The sequence below is a fragment of the Oppia nitens genome, unplaced genomic scaffold (assembly GCF_028296485.1).
Source record: "Oppia nitens isolate AA-2021 unplaced genomic scaffold, nextdenovo-longstitch-racon4-pilon3 scaffold2_pilon_pilon_pilon, whole genome shotgun sequence".
NCBI lineage: Eukaryota > Metazoa > Arthropoda > Arachnida > Sarcoptiformes > Oppiidae > Oppia > Oppia nitens.
The window spans coordinates 4961788-4983700 of NW_026533210.1; the positions used below are offsets into that span (position 1 = coordinate 4961788).

Genomic DNA, 21913 nt, shown 5'->3' on the forward strand with positions numbered 1-21913 from the left:
CAACGTCATATTAATATTTACACAATCACTTCATCTTTATATGTGTTTTTAATATATTGTAAATTATATATATGTTAAATATATTATTTTGCTAATATATCACACAATTAATTTACTTTAGGGATTATTAAAATACAGTAAATGTCATAAAATAGCCATAAAATTTGCATTGCTATATTATATAAACGATTATTTATTAAACACTTAATTATAATAATAAACTTAAAAATACAAATTAAAACTATATATTAATACATAAACATACACAGAATTTAATATTGTTTTATATTAATAAATATTATTTAAAAATTTTACTAAATGGTAATTTTAGTTTTATATATTATGTTTATATTTTACAATAAATTTTTAATAATTTTATATAATTATACAAAATTATTAGCTATAAAGTTGTGACTATAAATATGTTTAAAAATATATATATAATTAATTTGTTTGGTTTGTATGAATTTAATTTTGATCACATGGTTTAGTGAAGGATTCACAGTATAAACAGTTAGCGTTATATTAATTTTTGTGAATCCTTCACAAATACTATCTAACGAGATATACAATCATTATTTTAATTAAACAAATTTTAATTTATTAAAACTTAAGACTTAAAACTTATTAATATAACTTAATTATTAAATAGTTATTATATATAGATATATAAATATTACAAAATTATTATTATTTTAATTATTAAAATTTGATTCGTATATAACCAGTAGGTTTTGTTGCAATAACTTTTGATAGGATTGAGATATTTTAGTGAAAATTTTAGATATTAAAACTTTAGACATTTATACATCAGTAGATGTGATTATATGTTGAACAGTAACAATAGTTTGTTCACACAATTTAAATAAAAATAGCGTTTAACTCGTATATAAAACCAGACGCGAGACATATAACAAATTAATACAATTTTTAGTAAGGATTTTCATTGTTAAAGTGGACTAAATGTAAATTTATACAATTTTTTATATATATATATATATATAAATTTATATAACTAATAGAAACTAATTTTTTATAATTTTTAAAATTATTATATATTATGATTAATAAATTTTATAAATATCTTTTAATACACTATTTATTTAAGAAAATATTAACTAAAAATTACATTACTTAATGATATAGTAATTATAAATAATGTTAATTTACTAAATTTTAATTAATGTAATCTGATTAATCAAATCTATGTACATTAGTTAAATACCATTAAAAAAATTCTGAACTATTGTCAAGGTTGTTTATTTATCAAAAGTCACAATAAAATTAAAAAATTAATTAATTAAATAAAAGTCTTTTATAATATGAAGTGTTAAGCAATAATTTGATTACTAATAAGCAAACTGTTTTACAAATTTTATGTAAATAAAAATACAGTTTAAACTAAGTTACAGTATATTATTGAAATCTATTGTATTTAATAAGTTAAGTTATCATAATAAATTGTGTCGTGATTAATCAATAAAATGTTCATTAAAAATATGTTAATAAAAATGTTTTCTACAATGATATTTGTATTTTACTCATAGTATTTTACATTATAAATACTCAGAATTGTATTAATATTACAATCAATAGACTTTAAATACAACAACAAAAACATTATTACAATAATTAATATTAATCTTTATAAATATAAACTATTAAAATCGATTTAATATTAATAAAAAATTAAAATGTTAGAACAAATATGTGATTCTCCAATTTGGGTGAGTTTTTATTAATTATTGTTTAATTTTTAACACTATTGTCACTCATTAATCTATTAATTAAGATTTAATTGAATATGAGATCAAATTTATGTAAATAGTTTTATTAATAAATATCTTTATTTTTCAGATATTTTGTTTATATAGAATATATTATTATAATACCCTGTAGTTAGATAAATATATAGTATAAATATGAGATAATTGACTTGAAATTATAGTTTGTTTAATTATCATAATATATAATAGTATTTGTAAGTAGGATATGTATTTTATTTTATATTATGTAGTTTACTTAAGTTACAAAAATTAGTCTATTTAGTATATTGTATATATACAGTATTATATTGTTTATATAATGTATATAATTGTTATTTAACAGACACAATCCCAATCCTGGGACACTCAATCACCTACATTGAGCTCATGTATGATTGAAACGGCATTTGTATGGTTGCCGGCAATCTTCTTGTTTTTATGTATACCGTATATGATATGGGATTGTCTTAAATCCAATAAAAAATCAATTCATTGGAATTATTATAATATTAGCCGATTATTGATAACAATTGTGTGCACTGGGATTGCATTAAGCAAATTGATACTATGTTTTTGTCGCAAATATCAATGGGATGACAATCCAACAACTGGTCATTTAATATCAACAGTAGTACAAACCACTACCCGTTTAATTCTTTGTATAGTTTTCTATTGTCACCGAAAATATGGTATTCACTATAGCGGCTGTATTTGGACTTACCTGGTATTGGACACTATTCTCGGTTCACTATCTGTGGCCACATTTGCCACACAAGTTATGCGATTGAAATATGAATTCATATTATATTGTATACAATTTTCATTGACTGTAATCATACTATTGTTTTGTTCATTTGCCGACCAATTGCCACCCAATAGTGATAATACAGAGACAAATGATGATAATATTTGTCCCGAAGACAAGGCATCGTTTCCATCAAAACTAACATTTCATTGGATGAATAATTTATTAATAAAGTTTTTAAAACAAAAATCATTGAAAATTACTGACATATGGCCTGTTCGACATAAAAACAGTACAATTTATAACTTTAATTGTTTTGATAAACATTGGAAAAACAGTAAAAAATCAAACACTTTATGTCCAACTGATTTGAGTTCATCTGAAAAAGTATTAATTCCATCATTTCTATCAAAATTAATAAACAAACAAACTGTTAATATAACTAAAACAAAATTATCGACAAATTTGTACATGGTACTATTTAAAACATATGGCTTCTCATATTTATCAATTAGTTTACTGTTTATTATAGCCTCCTGTATACGAGTGGCACAACCAATAGTTATCCGGTAATTATATATAAAAAAATATTTTTTTAAACAGTATTTTAATTATTAAAATATTATTTTTTTTTTGATTAATTAAGATTAATGATTCGTTTTACGGAAGACCCGGCTGAGCCTCAATGGCACGGATATGTCTATACTATACTATTGATTGCAATAAATATGATCTATTCATTTACGTTTAGTTTTTATATGCAAAAAACACAAACTATCGGTATATGTCTTAATAAAAATTTTGTAATTTTCAAAAATTACAATTAATTAAACTATTTATTTATTTAAATAATAAGGACAACGAATAACATCGTGTCTGACATCAGCCGTATATCGCAAATCTCTTGTATTAAACTATAATAATAGCAAAAGTCAAATAACTAACGGAGAGATTATTAGTTTAATGTCCATCGATTGCACCCGATTTGCGGGTATTTTACAAATTTATGTTATTTAAAAAAAATATATATAATTTCATTACTATAGTATTAAACTTATTATATATTTTAAATTAATCCATAAAAAAATATTTCAGATGAACTCAATTTTATGATATTTATTTTGGTATCTCCGGTACAAATTGTTGTTATATTTGCCTTACTTTACAACGAGTTAGGAGTGTCCGCATTTGCGGGTTTGGGCATAATTTTACTATTATATATCATTTGTACCGTTGTATCGAAATATGTGAAACAGTTTATTATTAAACAAATGAAAATTAAAGACCAACGCATTCAACTTACAAATGATATATTAAACGGCATTAAAGTGGCAAAAGTTTGTGTATTTTAAAAATATAGTAATCAAATGTTATTATTGTTTTTATTAAATATTTTACAATTTTTTTTGTTGATATAGTTATATGCGTGGGAGGAGGCGTTTTACAAAATATTAACTAAATTACGGTCCAAAGAGATCGGCCAATTGCGTTGGGCCACTATGTTGGACATTACCTACATTATACTGGGCTCGTGTGCACCCTATTGGATAATGTTTGTATCGTTGGTCACATATATCTATGTGGACTCTGGACACCAATTGAATGCTGAAAATTTATTTGTCTCATTGTCTTTATGTCAATTTATTAAATACAGTCTAAATTATTTACCATTTGGGGTTAAGTCATTGATATCGGTTAATACATTATTATTATTTTTTAAATAACAGTAATTATATTTATTTAATATAATTTTTTTCTTTCTTAACAGAATACGGTAGCCATTAAACGATTGAATAATTTTCTTAATTTAGACATTAAAAGTGATTTTGTCAATCATAATGAAGATCAGTATAGAGTTAGAGTGGAAAACGGATCATTCAGTTGGACAACAATTAACAATCATTTAAATAACAATACGTTTACATTGAATGATATTAATTTAAAAATAGCGGATAAAGCGTTTGTAGCAGTTGTAGGAAATGTCGGTTCGGGTAAAAGTTCATTACTAGCGGCACTGTTTGGTGAAATGGAAAGATTATCGGGAAATGTCAATATAAAAATTGGTACCAAAATAGCGTACGTTCCCCAACAGGCGTGGATACAAAATGCATCGCTAAAAAACAATATATTGTTTGACAAAACATTGGATAATGAATTATATCAGAAAGTTATACAGTGTTGTGCTCTCAGTCAGGATTTAAGACAACTGTCCGCTGGAGATGAAACAGAAATCGGAGAAAAGGGTATTAATTTGAGCGGAGGTCAGAAACAGAGAGTCAGTTTAGCCCGAGCTGTGTATTCCGATGCCGATCTATACCTACTCGACGACCCCCTCAGTGCAGGTATAACTTGCTTTATATAAAGTAATACTTGGGTTAAACTAAAATATCGTATAATAGACTTTATTTATATAAAAATTAATATTTAGTTGACTCACATGTGGGCAAACATATTATGAATGAAGTATTGGATTCAAGAACTGGTTTATTAAAAAATAAAACACGAATTCTTGTGACAAATCAATTGTTTGTTTTGCCAAATGTTGATCTAATTGTTGTCTTAAAAGATGGAAAAATCAGTTCAATTGGTTCTTATGATTACTTAATCAAAGAAGATCATGAGTTTTCAGATTTAGTAAAACTTTATTCAGTAGAGGAAAACAATAATGAAGATAAAACAGATAAAAATGATAATAAAAACGATAATAATAATAATATTTTAAAACAAAATATTGTTGAAACAAACAATGAAAATAAACAACTCATTGATGAGGAATACATAGAAGATGGAGAAATCAAATTCAAAGTAAGTGTATTAGAAATATTTATTTGAAATTAAAATAAAACTAATATTTATGACTATTTATTATTAAAATTAGGTTTATCTAAACTATGCTAAAGAAATGACTATAATATTGTCGACACTAATGTTAATATTATTTATGGCATCAAATGTTTTTATAATTGGGATTAATCTTTGGCTCAACCGTTGGAGTAAACATACCGGTGTTCATCAACAATATAGCTATCAATTGATAATTTTAGCAGTTTTAACCATCTGTCAGATGTTAACACTATTTATTGGTAGATATAGTCTGATAATCGGTTCATTGGTTGCATCAAAACGTATGCACAATAAGATGTTGTGGTCTGTAATGAGATCTCCGATGAAGTTCTTCGATACGACACCTTTGGGACGGATTGTCAATAGATTTAGTAAAGACGTCGACACTATAGATACGTTTAGTCATTTTATATTAGGGTATGTCATGTAATTAGTTTAATACTCTATACTAATAATACTTATTTATGCAAAAATTATTTACCGATAATTAAAATATTATCCAATTTTAGATTTGTTTTAGATTTTGTATTGCAATGCATTGCATCGATAATAATCATATCAATAAAAACTCCATTATTTATTGCACCACTAGTTGTGATGTGTTTTGTTTTTTGCATATTTCAGGTACGTTTAGATTTTATTAATTATATTATAATATTTTGTTTAATAAATAAAAAATAAAAACATAYTTRATTATTTATTTACTATGCTTTTAAAATTTTATAGCATTATTACACAAAATTATCATGTCAACTTAAACGGTATACATAAACAAAATTATTTTTATTAATACATTAATAATACATTAATTTATATAATTTATTAATAAATATTTATTTTGTAGATTTGAGTCAATCAATAGGTCACCAATTTATGCATATTTTAGTGAAACTATAAACGGATTGTCAAGTATTAGAGCGTATGGATGTAGTGATAGATTTATTAAACAATTAGAAAAAAAGGTCGACACTTACCTGTCGTGTCTCTATCCGTATGTGTCGGCAAACAATTGGCTTCAAATACGAATCGACTTAATATCAAGTATTTTAGTATTTTTTGTCGGACTGTTTGTTATATTAAAAAGAGAGACATTTCAAGGCGGAGACACTGGTATGTCATTAGCAAATGTTGTTTGCCTATCCGTCTCTTTCAGCTTTATTGGTAGACTTATTACACAATTTGAGGACAGTATGGTATCGTTTGAAAGATTAGATGAATATTGTAAACTTAAACCCGAAGCTGAATGGAAATCAAACAATCAATTACCTGAAAATTGGCCAAACATGGGATGTATTGACTTTCAAAAGTATAGCACAAAATATAGAGAAGGATTAGATTTAGTTTTAAATAAAATAGATATAATAATAAAAGCGGGAGAAAAGGTAATAATAAAACATAAAAAATTAATAATAAAATTATTAAGAAATATTTAATACGAAAAACAGATCGGAATTGTTGGCCGAACCGGTGCCGGGAAGTCATCACTAACTTTAGCATTATTTAGACTAATAGAGTCAGTTTCTGGAAAGATTGTCATCGATGGCATAGATATAAGTCAATTAAGTCTTCAAGAGTTAAGRTCTCGYCTAACAATCATACCTCAGGATCCGGTATTGTTTTCGGGAACCATTCGCTCWAATTTAGATCCGTTTGAAAAGTCTTCAGACAATGACTTATGGAAAGCATTAGAGAACTCACATCTCAAGTCATTTATTAAATCACAAGACAAAGGACTCGATTATCACGTGTCTGAAGGCGGAGACAACTTGAGTGTTGGTCAGCGCCAACTCATATGTCTGGCTCGTGCTTTGCTCCGACACACGGCTGTCCTCATACTCGATGAGGCCACGGCTGCGGTGGACGTGGAGACCGATGCACTCATACAACAAACCATTAGACAWGAGTTCAAGTTATGTACTGTCATTACAATAGCTCACAGACTGAACACAATTATGGATTCAGACCGTGTGTTAGTGCTTAACGAGGGACGGGTGGCTGAGTTTGATTCACCTAATAATCTACTTATTGATAATCAAACAATTTTTTACTCTTTGGCCAAAGATGCCGGACTCGTATAAATTATTTATTACTTAATAATACTTAATTATTTTAACAATATTTTACTTTACCGTAATATATCTGAAAAAAACTATCAATAAATAAAATAAACACAAATATAAAATATTTTTAAAAATTATTAAAAATAAACTTTTTATTAGTTTTCTCAAATAATATAATTTATAATTATAATTAGTGATTTCATTTTATTATATATGTTACTGAAAGTAAATTAATATTGGTAAATTATTAATTGTAAAATTGTATTTTAAAATATTTGTAAAATAAAAAAATAATTTGAATTATAATTTAAAGGTATTTAGTAAAAAAATATTGTTTTTAACTTGATTTTTATTAATGATAATGAATTTCTGGTAATATATTTTTCATAAAATAAGTTATAATATGCATTAATATGTTATCTAATAATCAAAATTATTATTTAATGACACCTTAACAATACTTTTTGAACAATTAATGAATTTGTCGACATTTGCTTCAATAGACTTAATATGACAATTATAGAGACGAATGATCCGCAAGTGTTTCATTTGACATAAACTTATAAATGCCTGTCCAGTGATTCGGGTGTTAAATACACGTAAATATTGAATGCGAGGCAAATGTTGGTGAATATCAACAAAAAACTGGTCATCGATACCATAGTTGTTTCGGACACCAATTGACAGGTGTGTCAATTGTTGCAAACAATTCAACGATTGACTGGTGACCACAAAATCGCCCGAATTATAGCATTTAAAATCCAATCGCTTTAGGCGCAGAAATTGTCGGTTAATTGTGGCCAATGTTCGTGTATACGATTCGCTAGATGTCTGCAAATCGGTATTTAAAACCACAATCACTAACGTTTTAATGTGCGGACAATTGGCGCCAATTTGTTGAAGATTTGCAGCAATTAGTGCATCAGTTGATTGACGGATGTAATGAAGTTTTAGTCGAAACAATGAACTCATTTGTGATAATCCATCAAAAAGACTATTTGTTGAGATGTCAGCAAAATCACGAATTACTATAGTTATAGATCTAATATTTTGACAATAATTTTCGGTTATTGTTTGAAATGAGTTTAGATTTTGGTCATCAAATATAAGACTATTGACATCTAATTGCTTAGTCGTCGACTCTCTGGACATATCAATCAACAAGAAGTGCTTTCCATCGACAATAAGTGGACACAAATTTGTATATTTGTTGGCATTCATATCAAACCAATTCTTGATTTCCGATTGATTTATACTTAACATGACTTCAAAAATGTGTAACTGTTTCCCAAACTTTTCCATAAATTGATCCAATAGTTCATCGTTCAGTTGATCGCCTAATAAGTATGCCTTAAACTGAACCAATTGATGACAATATTTTAATATATGTATAATGAAGGATCGGGTGTCCGGTAAAAGTCGTTTATTAGTATCAATGATTGTAATATTTGGACACTTTTGCAGTATCTTTTCAATTGTGATACTGTTTGCCAAATATTTGATATTACTATCAATGATAAGCTCTGTTTGTGTCAAATAAATTAATTGTTGCCATTGTCTGCAAACTGATTCACACATGAATTTCTCTTCAATTGGCAAATAAGATATAATTAGTTGACACAAATCATCACCAAAACGATCAAATGAATCCCTTGAATACATTGCTAAATAACTTTTATAAACTATAACTTTAACTACAATTTTTATAAATTATTTAAAAAAACTAATTATTGAAGAATTTGTTTATAATGATAACTTTTTGTGTAAAGTTTAAAAAATACTATTTAAATTAATAATCAAATAAAAACTATATTAAAAATTTAATTAATTTACAATAGCAAGTACTGYAGATAAAATGTTAAACTAAATAAAAAGTATATAATATAACAGTATATTTTTAAACACACGTCATGTTTAGAAATTGCAATAATACACAATGTATTACTWATACCTGTTAATAAATATTTTGTTTACATGTCATAAAATTTATTGCACACAAGTATAACAATTTTTATACAATATATTATAATTATATATTCAATGTACAGTACAATGCAGTACATGTTTACAGTATATGCTAGTATTACGTCATATTAAGAGATTATGTAATTTTGCGCTATTATTGTAAATATTTATAATCAATTTAGTTTAAAACATATACTTTTTAAATATATATATATATATATATATATATATATATATATAACTAACTGGTCAAATGTGGACTAATGAGCTTTGAACTCACGATCCCTACTATACGTGACAATTGAGTTATGATGTGATTAAATGATAAATTAATACAAATTTAATTATTCAAATGAGAATAAATGTTGTTAAGTCAATRTYAAACATTTTACAACTTATTTAAAAAAAAGTTTCAAATATATTAAAAATTCAATTTTCTAAAATATGTATCTAATATCACCTAAATAATCAATATTTAAATAATCAATTTTTGTACGATAATTATGAAAAAAAAGTTTTCAATTATTTATTTGTTTATTTATTTGTAATATTTATAAATATTTTTTATTATTTTGATATTAAGGTTATCATTAAATGATCAATATTTTCATGTTTTTATTTTATAATAGTTATACAAATTACTATAAATGTTTATATTATAATAGGAAATACTAAGTAATAATTATTAGTTTGACAATTTAGACAAAATTACATGTTTTAATATGTTTTATTTATAAAATTATATTACAATAATAAATGTTAATGCGCGATCCATATTATAGATTAAATAATAATAATAATTGCAATTTGTTKTCGTTATTTTAACATTGTTGTGTTTTCTAAAATAATATATATAATATATAATATATATATATATATATATATATATATATATATATACAAAAATTGATTTAAAATACATAATTCAATTGATGATACAAAATGCATGAWAATATTCTGRTAGATAAAGTATCTACCATTTTAAACTTATTAGAAATTAATAAAGATTGTTATACAAAAATATTATAGTTGATCATAAAATATATTTAAAAATGCAAAATAATAAAGCTTGTTTACTGGTTGATGAAACCAAACCGATTCAATTAACACAGTTTCCCAATTACAATATAACCGTATCATTTATACCATTATTATCAATGCCTAATATTTTTCATAATTTAAGTTATGGCCAATTTTTTGTGGACCACTTATTATGTTAATGAAAGAAATGGCAATCAAAGAAAATATTTTGTAAGTATATATATATAACACAAACACAACAAATAATAAATTAATTAATTATTATTTTTAGATTACGTTATATTAGGGCACCAATAAAAACAAATGAATTTTATGAAAGTCTAGATAAAGAAATACCTGATATTTTTCTTATTATATTAAATACAAACAACTTATTATATTATCAAAAATTATTTAAAGTTTTATCAATTAATTTGATTAGCACTGTACTAATTGATTATGATGACAGTGGTATCATAGCCTATATGGTACAACCGGGTAGACAACCCATGTTTACATATCTCAAATGTATTGATCTAAATGTTTGGCTAATAATATTTGTCACAATTTTTGTGTTTACAATTTTATCATCACTAATGAATAGAAAATACATGAAAAACTTATGGTATATTTTATTATCAATGTTTGAAAAATCAATACCAAAATCACTAAATTTCAAACATATCTATGAAAAACAATTGTATGGTTCGTGGCTTATGTTAATCATGTTGTTGTCCATCATTTACAGCAGTCATCTATTAGATTATATGATTAAAGCAGTTCCAGATATAGTCATCGATTCATGGGATGACTTATACGCAAGGGATGACCTATGGATACTTACTGGTGAGTCCAACTCATTGGTCACATACGCCCGTCAAGAGGACACACCAATGGCATTGAGTTTTAGGTCTCGATTGGCATTATTTAATCCCGAAGCCGACGAACACTTCAAAATATTTTTATTTGACAAAATAACGAGTGGACAGTACGCCTATGTAACAGACAAATGGGATCTTTTGTATCATTTAAACCTTATATCGAGAAATAACAAACAATTTTTGAATCGCTTTCATTTGTCTACTACCGGTGCCGGACAGTTGCCATACTATTTGTCTGTAACTGAAAAACAAATAAATCGTAAAGCTTTCAATACTTTGAATACTATGTAAGTCATGAATCAATAGCTCAATAATTAATGAATTTTAAAATATTTATGAAAAATAAAATACATTATTTATACTGTACTTTACTATAATAATGTAATTAATTTGTTTAAAATTATTATTATTTATTTAATTATAACAATTTGTTTGATGTTTTTTTTAAATACTATAGAATCGTAGGGTTAAGAGAAAGTGGTTTATATGGGTATTGGATACAAATATTTGTGAAAATGTTTCCAAACACCGAGTATTTGCACAACAGTTTGAGCCAAAATGTGGCCAATTTTAAGCCGTTGGCCGTCAATCATGTTTTAGATATTATTTATTTATGTTTTATCGGCATTTCATTATCAATTGTATGTATACTTTGTGAATATTTTTGGTTTAATAAAGAAAATAAAAAATAAGTATAACATATAAAATTGATATCTAAATATTTAAAATAATATAATTAGAAAAATTTTATGATTTAATAATATTGTAAATATATAGTAAATATTACTGTATTATACTGACTTAGTCTGAGCTTATTATTGAAAACATACAACAAGTTTAACTACTAATCCTTAATGACATTAATAAAAATAATTCAAGTCATTTTAATTATCAATATTTTAAAAAAATAATATTTTTAATCACAAAAAATACTAAATCATGTAAAACCAGTTAAGAATGTAATAGAAAGCATTGCCAAGAAATAAACTTTAATAGAATAAATTACTTACAAATTAGTATAATAATTATAATACTTCACAAATGCTTTATTAAATTTTATGTATTTATAATATAACATAAAAAATATTAAATATAAAACCCCTATTTTTCTTATAAGTCATAGTATAACAAAAATATTCATTGATGATAACCATTCTCTATATAAGTCATATTATAATTAAAATTTGATTTAATTTATATTAGTATATACATCGTATACAACATAGACATACAGACATACAGACATACAGACATACAGACATACAGACATACAGACATACAGACATACAGACATACAGACATACAGACATACAGACATACAGACATACAGACATACAGACATACAGACATACAGACATACAGACATACAGACATACAGACATACAGACATACAGACATACAGACATACAGACATACAGACATACAGACATACAGACATACAGACATACAGACATACAGACATACAGACATACAGACATACAGACATACAGACATACAGACATACAGACATACAGACATACAGACATACAGACATACAGACATACAGACATACAGACATACAGACATACAGACATACAGACATACAGACATACAGACATACAGACATACAGACATACAGACATACAGACATACAGACATACAGACATACAGACATACAGACATACAGACATACAGACATACAGACATACAGACATACAGACATACAGACATACAGACATACAGACATACAGACATACAGACATACAGACATACAGACATACAGACATACAGACATACAGACATACAGACATACAGACATACAGACATACAGACATACAGACATACAGACATAGATTTATGCATTTCAGAAAACATTTTAAAAGTGTTTGAATATATTATAATTTTAATGTAGAATTGATAGACAATTTTTGCTAAATCATACATCAATTCCTTATACAGTATATACATATACAATATTAATATACAATAAATACACTAATATTTTTATTGCGATTCTTTATTTAGATTTTTTAAATAAATTTTAAGGAATTTTAATAATGATAAAGTTTATATACTTTTGTTAGATTTATGTGTTTATTAAATGCTAAAATTATAATTTTATGCAACTATTTTATTATTTTGACGATTAACATGTAAATATATGATATTGTACTGTATATTACTAGCTAAATAACCAAACAATATAATAAAATATTTATTATTAATAATTTTTATTAAATATTGAAAGCATATAACAATTAAAATATTGTATAAATATATCTATACTAAAACTATTTAATACAGTATATGATATACAGTACAGAATTAAAATATCAAATTTATTAAAGCTTAAGCTGACAATTGTATCCTCACTTGACTTAAATATTATATTAAATATCAGAATATCAATAGAAAAATACAAATCAAAAATTATATTATCATAAAAATTATAGACTAAAAAAATATCAACTGTAGAAAATAATTATTTTTTATTATATTTATTCATAATTTTTATTTATAATATTATTTAATTTATTAATTTTTCTGTAAATTATTTTTTATAAGTTATTTATAAGTTATTTAGTATTATAATTACATTGTATTATAATTTATAGCATTAATGTGAGTCACTATGACTTTGTATCAATTTATATTACTATCAAATGGTATATAAAGATTTAAAATAGTTTTTTTTTAAATCAGAAACTTTTTTAAATAAAAACATAATGTCTAATAAATCAATGGTTCGCTACCCGAGAGACAGTTTTGACCGCTTTGGCGATGATTTGTGCCGACTATTACTCAGATATCTGCCAACTGACGACCGGTTCCGATATGAATGCGTTAGCAAACAATGGCAAACATTTATTTATGAAACAGTTGTTTCATTCAAAATACAACCAATTTATCGGACAATTAAATGGCAGATATTGAAGAAAATCATCAAAAAGTGTCCCAATATTACTCATATTCAGTCCTCTCGAAGACAGAACTTGAATTCATTGATGAATAAAAACATTTGCAATGTATTCACTAAATATAACCATCATTTGACAAACATTGATATCTATGTAGAGATAGGATTGTCAATGAAATTGATATACAAATTGTTATCAAAATTTGCTAAACAATTGACATCACTATCGATTAAATCATTGAACGACACGGCCTATGCAAACGTACATTTAAGACAACAATTTTTGTATAACAACTTGTCATTTAAAAGATTGTCAACATTTAAGTTTGTTTATCACGAAAGCGATACCGATTGGTATCTACTGTTTGCCGATAAATGCGGTCAACAAATACAATCAATGGACGTACAGATAATGGGAATGGACGACCAATCGTTGTCACAATTGTTTATTGGTTTATCAAAAATGCCAAAATTGGTTGAACTGTGTTTGAGGTCAGACGGCAAAAGTACAACTAAAATGATTTATAAAAATAAATATTTACAAACTGTTGGAAAAAAATGCTGTCAATTAAGGCGCCTATCGATTAGCTTTGACATCCCAAATGTCAATCAATTAGACAACTGGTTGGCCATAATCGGAGCATACTTTCCCCAAGTATTCAGTTTATATATAGGAAACAGTTGTGGACGCAATCATTTGCTAACAAAAAGTCATCGATTTCCTCAATTGACACACCTGTCCATTGGTGGTCATCTCAAACTCGATGACGGATTCTTTAACAATATTGACAACAATTATCCTAAACTTCGATACTTTGCCGCTAATTGTGTTACAATTACTAATAAATCAACATTTGAATCATTATCTCAACTAAAATATCTTAAAAGTGTGAATTTTAATGAAATATATTATCAATTTGAGATCAATGAGCAAACTATTGATAATTTTATGAAAAATTGTTTTAAAAATATTAAATACATTATGAATAAGAAATGTAAATATGAAAAACAAGATTAATTTTAGTCTAATCCGGCTAAATATGTTGGTCTTAAGGGACAGGGAGGGGGAGGGGGTATTTTAATTTTCTCTCACTAGTTAGTTATGATATCTATTATTAATAATTATATAAACAGTGATAACAAATAAATCAATTACAATATATGCTTTTATTATGCAATTCTTTGTTATGTTTAAACACAAAATATATAATTTTTTAAATGTAAAATTTAATAATATTTTAAATAAAAAAAATGTATTACCTTATAATTAATTCAATAATACTGTAAATAGTTATGATATAAACATTATATACTATACAGGTTCATTTAGCTATTAAATACTACACTATTGGTAAATTAGTGTATATTTATAGCTAAAAATAAGCAATTATGTCAACAACCTACACATTGACATTGATATTTATACTGTATTTTAATTAAGACATACAGTATATTTAGAGTATAAGTATTTTGATAGTAAACTATAGTAAATATAATATTTCTTACATAACAATACAGTTAATTAATTGTATAATAAATAGACTTTTGACAGATTTTGTTAACTTATAACTTAATGTTATACTGTATATAAAAATAGTAACATATATACCATAAAGTCAACTTAATATAAGTTATTTAAGTGATTAATTAGTTTATTTATTTTACTAATATTATTATTACTTTATATTTTTTTATGTTTACTACATGTATATAAAACAACAGTTTAGTACAATACTTGTTGAAACAATTGTTATACACTTTATAACCGATTAATTTAGAAATCATTATAATTTGTTTTACAAAAAATAGATAAGATTTTGTAGGCCATCACTAAGTACTTGATTTTAGTTTTGATAATTGTTTTAAAAAATATATAAATACTTTAGGTTATGCTTATGCTGTATTATTATACTATATAAACTTTATTATATAAAAAAATTAATCTATCAATTAGTAATAATTTTAAACAAAAAAACATTTTTTCACAATAATACATATTACTAACTATTAGCCAGGTGAAAATAAATTTATAATTTTCACAAAAAATAAACTTAAATTAGTGTACAATATGTTATTATGTTTTATACAATTTAATATAAAGTATTATTCAATATATTGAATGCCTTAATATTGATAGTGCTATTGAATGCATTAATATGAGTGACGTATCCGTACGTAATGTCAATCCCTATATCAACGCCGTATGCCTTTAGACGGCGACTCAACACATATTTTATATACGATTAGCTGTTAATCGCATACAAGTGTAGACTCTCTTTCTCTCTCCTATTGTATTGTATGTTAAGGACAGTCATATGAATACACAATTTTCCTGTTATTTATTGTTGTCAAAAGTTTTTTAGTTTTTGTTTTTTTTGAAGTTAATAATTAAAGTTTATTTTTTTCAAATAAATAAAATTGATTTTTGATTTGATTCAATTTTTCTACATATCATATGTTAAAATTGTTGAAACAATGTCACAATAATGAATTCATTAATAATTTTTTTAAATAAAATAAAATTATTTAAATTGAATTTTATAGTCGTATTTATAAATGTTTTAATATTTAGTTTATTATTATTATGTATACAATGTTTGACACAAACATCACAACAACACAATCGCTTCAAGCGTTGGGATTACAGAGAGGTTTGTTTGAAAATTATTGTATAAAAGATTTTATGTCTATTATTATTATTATTATTAATGAATTAATCTATTAATATATTTATCAAATATAAACTATAATATTATATTTAAAATTCAAGGTTATTTTTATTTATATCATAATAATTTTTTTATAAAAATGATAATATTCATAAATGTTTATTTAGTTTGACATAGTTAAAAAAATAAACATTATTTCAAAAGTATAAAAGTTTAATGTGTTATTAGGTTTATAATTTTGTTTGTGAAAGTAAGTGAGTGAGTGAGTGAGTGAGTGAGTGAGTGAGTGAGTGAGTGAGTGTATGTGTGTGTGTGTGTGTGTGTGTGTGTGTGAGAGAGAGAGAGAGAGAGAGAGAGAAAGAGAGAGATTATGCATATATTATTTATAAGGAAAATAAATTGCTTTTTTGTATTGAGTACATTAATGTCTCTATTAATTTGTAATTTAAAATTTTTTAAAAATGTTTAGAATATAGATAATACTGTATTAAAATTAACATTAATTTAAAAAAAATAAAGTTTCTCTCATTCACTCTCTATATCTGTCTAATACTCTCTCTCTCTTTCTCTCTCTCTCTCTCTCTCTCTCTCTCTCTCTCTCTTACTCACTAAATCAAAACACACACACACTGACACAATAAATTGTTTAGCAAACACTTGATCCAATTTATTACTTTAAATATAATGTAATTAAGTTTAAATCCAATAATCTTCAATAAACAGTAATACACTCTTATTTCATGAGAATTATATCACATTTGTTTAACAATAGAAAAAAAGATTACGTCAATAGTGTTAGTGTTTTAGTAGATTTATTGTCGACTTTATTATACAATATATATGTGAAAGAGATTTGTATGCAATTAGTTAATTAGTTGCTAATCAATAACAATTGCATTAACCCATACCATACATAACACTACAGTCTGATTAAATCAATCTTTTAATATAATATAAGACCCGATGAATGATTTATATGTGGCTAATATTGTATTATATAATAAACAAAATTTATTTACATAATAGTTGACACATCAACCAAAGCCACTGACGGATAATAAGATAAAATTTTTGGCCTCAAAACGGTTTGAAGATCGAGATATGTTTGAATCTATATTGGACTCAATACTTTTACCGCGGAGTCCAGGAACCGATGGTCACAAATCTGTCCAAAAAGTTTGTTTAGATATTATTAATTATTTTTATTTTAACTTTAGTAATTTAAAAAAAAATAATAAATATAAATAAAATATTATAACCATATATTTTTGTATAATAAATAAAGTTTATCATTAAAATGATTAAATCGTTGGGTTGGAGCCTAGAGGAGGACAAGTTTACTAGTAGTACACCATTGGGAAGGCGTACGTTCAACAACATAATGGCCACAATAGAGCCCAACCATTGTAAGCGAATCATACTGTCCTGTCATTATGACTCTAAACTGAATCGAGAAAAAACATTTATCGGAGCCATTGACTCAGCCGTTCCCTGTGCTATGATATTACATTTGGGACTCATATTAGACAAATACCTTAAAAAAGTATAACAAAACTTCTCTTAGTTTTATGTTTAGTATCAAAAGATATTTACAAATACCGGTAATTTGAAATCTAATGATTATTATTGTTGTCTAATAATTTTAGGCAAACAATGAGACAACCGTTCAAATGGTGTTTTTCGATGGCGAAGAAGCAATGGTCCAGTGGTCTAATGAGGACTCATTGTACGGCTCCCGACATTTGGCCAACAAATGGAATCATAAACAGTATCCGAAAAGTATGACAAATATGTGCCAAAACTCATCGCTTGGACAGACATCTGAATTGGATAGGATTGAACTCATGGTTTTGCTTGACTTGATTGGTGCCGCAAATCCCAAGTTTTATAGTTATTTTCCAAATACTAAACCACTTTTTAACAGACTTATGGAAATTGGTATTTATTTTTCATTTTTTAAAATATATAATAATATATAATTTAAACTGTTTTTTGTTTGTTTGTTATTCTGTTATTAAGAGAAAAAACTGAATGATTTAAATTTAATGGAAATCAGTAATAGTGGTCGTAAGCGGACATCATATTTTAATAGCCGACACCCATTTAGTTATATAGAGGACGACCATGTACCGTTTCTTAAGCTTAATGTACCGGTGCTTCATATGATACCGACACCGTTTCCCAGTGTCTGGCATCGGGAGTCCGATAACAGAGAGAATCTAAACTTTTCTACAATTAATAATTTGATGAAAATTTTTCGCATTTTTATTGCTGAATATTTGCATCTAAATATTGATAATTAAATTATTTTTGTTTATAATATTTGTTGTCATAAAATATTTTTGCATTTTATTTGTATTCATCTTAATGTGCTTAAAGGCTTTCATAAATAAATTAAAAATTATATTTGTATAAAATTATGAAATACTTGAAATATTTGTATATATTATATACTATTAGCTAACAATATAAGAATATTAATTAAATAGTAATTCAAACTTATGTATCTATTTATTATTATTTGTATATTATAAATAATATTTAAATACTAAGCTATAAATTTATATAAATAATTAATATAACTAACAAACTACTGCAATCATAATTAGAAATAGTAATTTATAAATATTTTAAAAATTTGTATTTGTATCCAATTATTTCGTTATGAATTAAATTATGAAAATGTTTAGTATAAATAGTTTTAAATTTATGATCTTAAATATTTTTTTTATCTATACTATGGCTCACTTATATAGTGATTAATGTGATTATTTATATAATATAATGACAACTGAGTATAATGATTAAATCATTTACTAATTATCTCTGTCTATTAATATTTATTAATTTGTCTAAAATTAAAAAAAAACATTAAACTTTTACATTATAGTTTTTTTGTTTGCAATTTCTATTATTAGGATTACATTTATTTTTATTGCGATTATTATTATTATTATTATTACGTTTTGGCGTAGGTTTCTTAGAGGGTCCAGGTTTTTTGGATGGTCCCGGTTTCTTTGATGGTCCCGGTTTTTTAGATGGTCCCGGTTTTTTAGATGGTCCCGGTTTTTTAGACGGTCCGGGTTTCTTTGAAGGTCCCGGTTTCTTTGATGGTCCCGGCTTTTTAGATGGTCCCGGCTTTTTAGTTGGACCAGGTTTTTTGGTCGGAGTTACTGGATCTGTCGTATTAGCTGCAGGTTCGGGATCAGGTGGATGGGTTGTCACGGGATCAGGTGGATGGGTTGTCACGGGATCAGGTGGATGGGTTGTCACGGTATCGGGTGCATGTGTTGTAGTAGTAGCGAGTGTTGTATCAGTTGGTGTGAATTGCGATACACTACACCAGTCGACCTGCATATTGGGTTGAGGCCATTGTTTGGCCTCGTCCTGTGTTACCATTGGCCCGTACTGTGGGTTCGAGAAAAATTGGCCACCCACTGCCACATTTAATATCAAATGAAACGGTTGGTCAAATGGTTGACCATTTTTCGTATATGGTGCACCGTTAGACAAATTACGATTGATATCTTGTATGGAAAATTGGTTGCCATCGACTGTCCATTTCACGGTTGTCTCACTCCATTCCATTCCGAATACATGAAAGTCGGCCGAAAAATCGACGGTAAAGTTGACCTCATTGCTGGTCGCAACTAAATGGTTAGGCCATTGACCGCCGAAGTGAATGCTGCCTAATAATTGATTAAGTCGTTCCCCTCGAGCCTCTGCTATATCTATTTCACCGCTTGCAGCCCTTTAATGATATTATTATTTGTTAATATTTTATATATTAATATGAAAAAAGATATATAAAGTATTTAAAATTTATAATATAAATCAAGACATAAATGATTACACTAATAGAAATTAATTAATAAAAATCGGAAAAAAATTTAATCTACAAAATGAAATATTATATAATAATAATAATAATAGAAAATTGACCATGTTCCATATATATTATTTTCGGGTAACATCCAAATAGCGGGCCACAGATTTTTGCCGTTTGGCATTTTGGCCCGACATTCAAACAGGCCGTAAGTCCATGAATTTTTTGAATGCAAACGCGATGAAGTATACTGACCACCATTCATGTCCTCAACCTTTACATTGATAGACATCACACCATTAGCTACGGCGACATTAGGGCCGTCAGTATAGTACTCTAATTCATTATTACCCCAACCTATAATAATAATACAATTAAATACAATAAAAATTGATAAATTATATTTTTATAAATAAAAATAGTAATGTTCAAATTAAAATATCGATAATATATATATATTGATATATATTTATAACTAACCATCATTATTAGGACCCCTTCCTACTTCAAATTGCCAATTATTTAGATCCAGTTTATCCGTATTAAAGTCATCCTTCCAGACTACAACCCAATCACTATTTATTATATTTATTATAGAAATAACTAAAAAAATTTCTATAAAAGATAAAAATATTTTATTTTTCATTATTATTATTATTATTATTACTCTTTTTATTTGATAATATTCATGATTATAAAATAATTATTCAGTATAAAATAGGTTTGTTATAAATAATTTTTTGTGATGCACTTGAAAAATATCATTTATTATTAATGAAGTTAAGTATAAATAAATAAAATAGTACTTTCATAAAAAGTTTTTACACATATAATGATAAATTTGAATAATAAAATCAAATTCTGGTATTTTTCATGTATAAACACCTGTTGTATGTAGATTTTTGTTGTTGTAAATAAGTAAATTAAATTAATATTTAATTAAAAATCATTTATCAAATGATTGTAATTAAAATATATTAATTGAAAAGTCAATATATTTTTCAGCACAATACTACTATTATATCAATATATTGTATATAAAACAGTAATTACTGTAATGTTTGTAAAATATTAAACATTATATATTGTACATACAATCATGATTTATTACATAATATCGATGTAATTTATCGAAGTTTATTTTATTTATATTAATTATTATAAATATTTAAAAATATTTTATTTTATGTTTTCAAACAGGGTTGCAATTGTGGGGTGAGCCGGTTACCCCTTCCTGACAT

At 25.5% G+C, this 21913-nt stretch overlaps 4 protein-coding genes across 4 annotated transcripts; 3 read left to right on the top strand and 1 right to left on the bottom strand.

Moving 5' to 3' along the window:
* The first annotated feature begins 1672 nt into the window (after window positions 1–1672).
* Window positions 1673–2884, top strand: LOC128955795 (multidrug resistance-associated protein 1-like). Its single transcript, XM_054301470.1, has 3 exons — window positions 1673–1727; window positions 2110–2803; window positions 2850–2884. The coding sequence occupies exons 1-3, from the start codon at window positions 1695–1697 to the stop codon at window positions 2882–2884; spliced, it is 762 nt and encodes a 253-aa protein (XP_054157445.1). The 5' UTR covers window positions 1673–1694.
* Window positions 2791–7433, top strand: LOC128956354 (ATP-binding cassette sub-family C member 3-like). Its single transcript, XM_054302082.1, has 12 exons — window positions 2791–3080; window positions 3158–3291; window positions 3368–3502; window positions 3607–3848; window positions 3930–4205; window positions 4280–4853; window positions 4940–5316; window positions 5390–5772; window positions 5865–5979; window positions 6082–6116; window positions 6200–6737; window positions 6801–7433. Exons 1-12 carry the CDS (start codon window positions 2983–2985, stop codon window positions 7431–7433), a joined length of 3540 nt encoding a protein of 1179 aa, XP_054158057.1. The 5' UTR covers window positions 2791–2982.
* A 6553-nt stretch (window positions 7434–13986) lies between these two features.
* On the top strand, window positions 13987–19149 carry LOC128955796 (glutaminyl-peptide cyclotransferase-like). Its single transcript, XM_054301472.1, has 8 exons — window positions 13987–14669; window positions 14751–15064; window positions 15987–15996; window positions 16750–16828; window positions 17873–18022; window positions 18132–18389; window positions 18493–18784; window positions 18866–19149. Exons 1-8 carry the CDS (start codon window positions 13987–13989, stop codon window positions 19147–19149), a joined length of 2070 nt encoding a protein of 689 aa, XP_054157447.1.
* A 279-nt stretch (window positions 19150–19428) lies between these two features.
* LOC128955797 (glucan endo-1,3-beta-glucosidase-like) lies at window positions 19429–21913 on the bottom strand. The gene is made up of 5 exons (XM_054301473.1): window positions 21871–21913; window positions 21153–21233; window positions 20789–21029; window positions 19810–20597; window positions 19429–19439 (listed from the first exon to the last, which is right to left on the bottom strand). The coding sequence occupies exons 1-5, from the start codon at window positions 21911–21913 to the stop codon at window positions 19429–19431; spliced, it is 1164 nt and encodes a 387-aa protein (XP_054157448.1).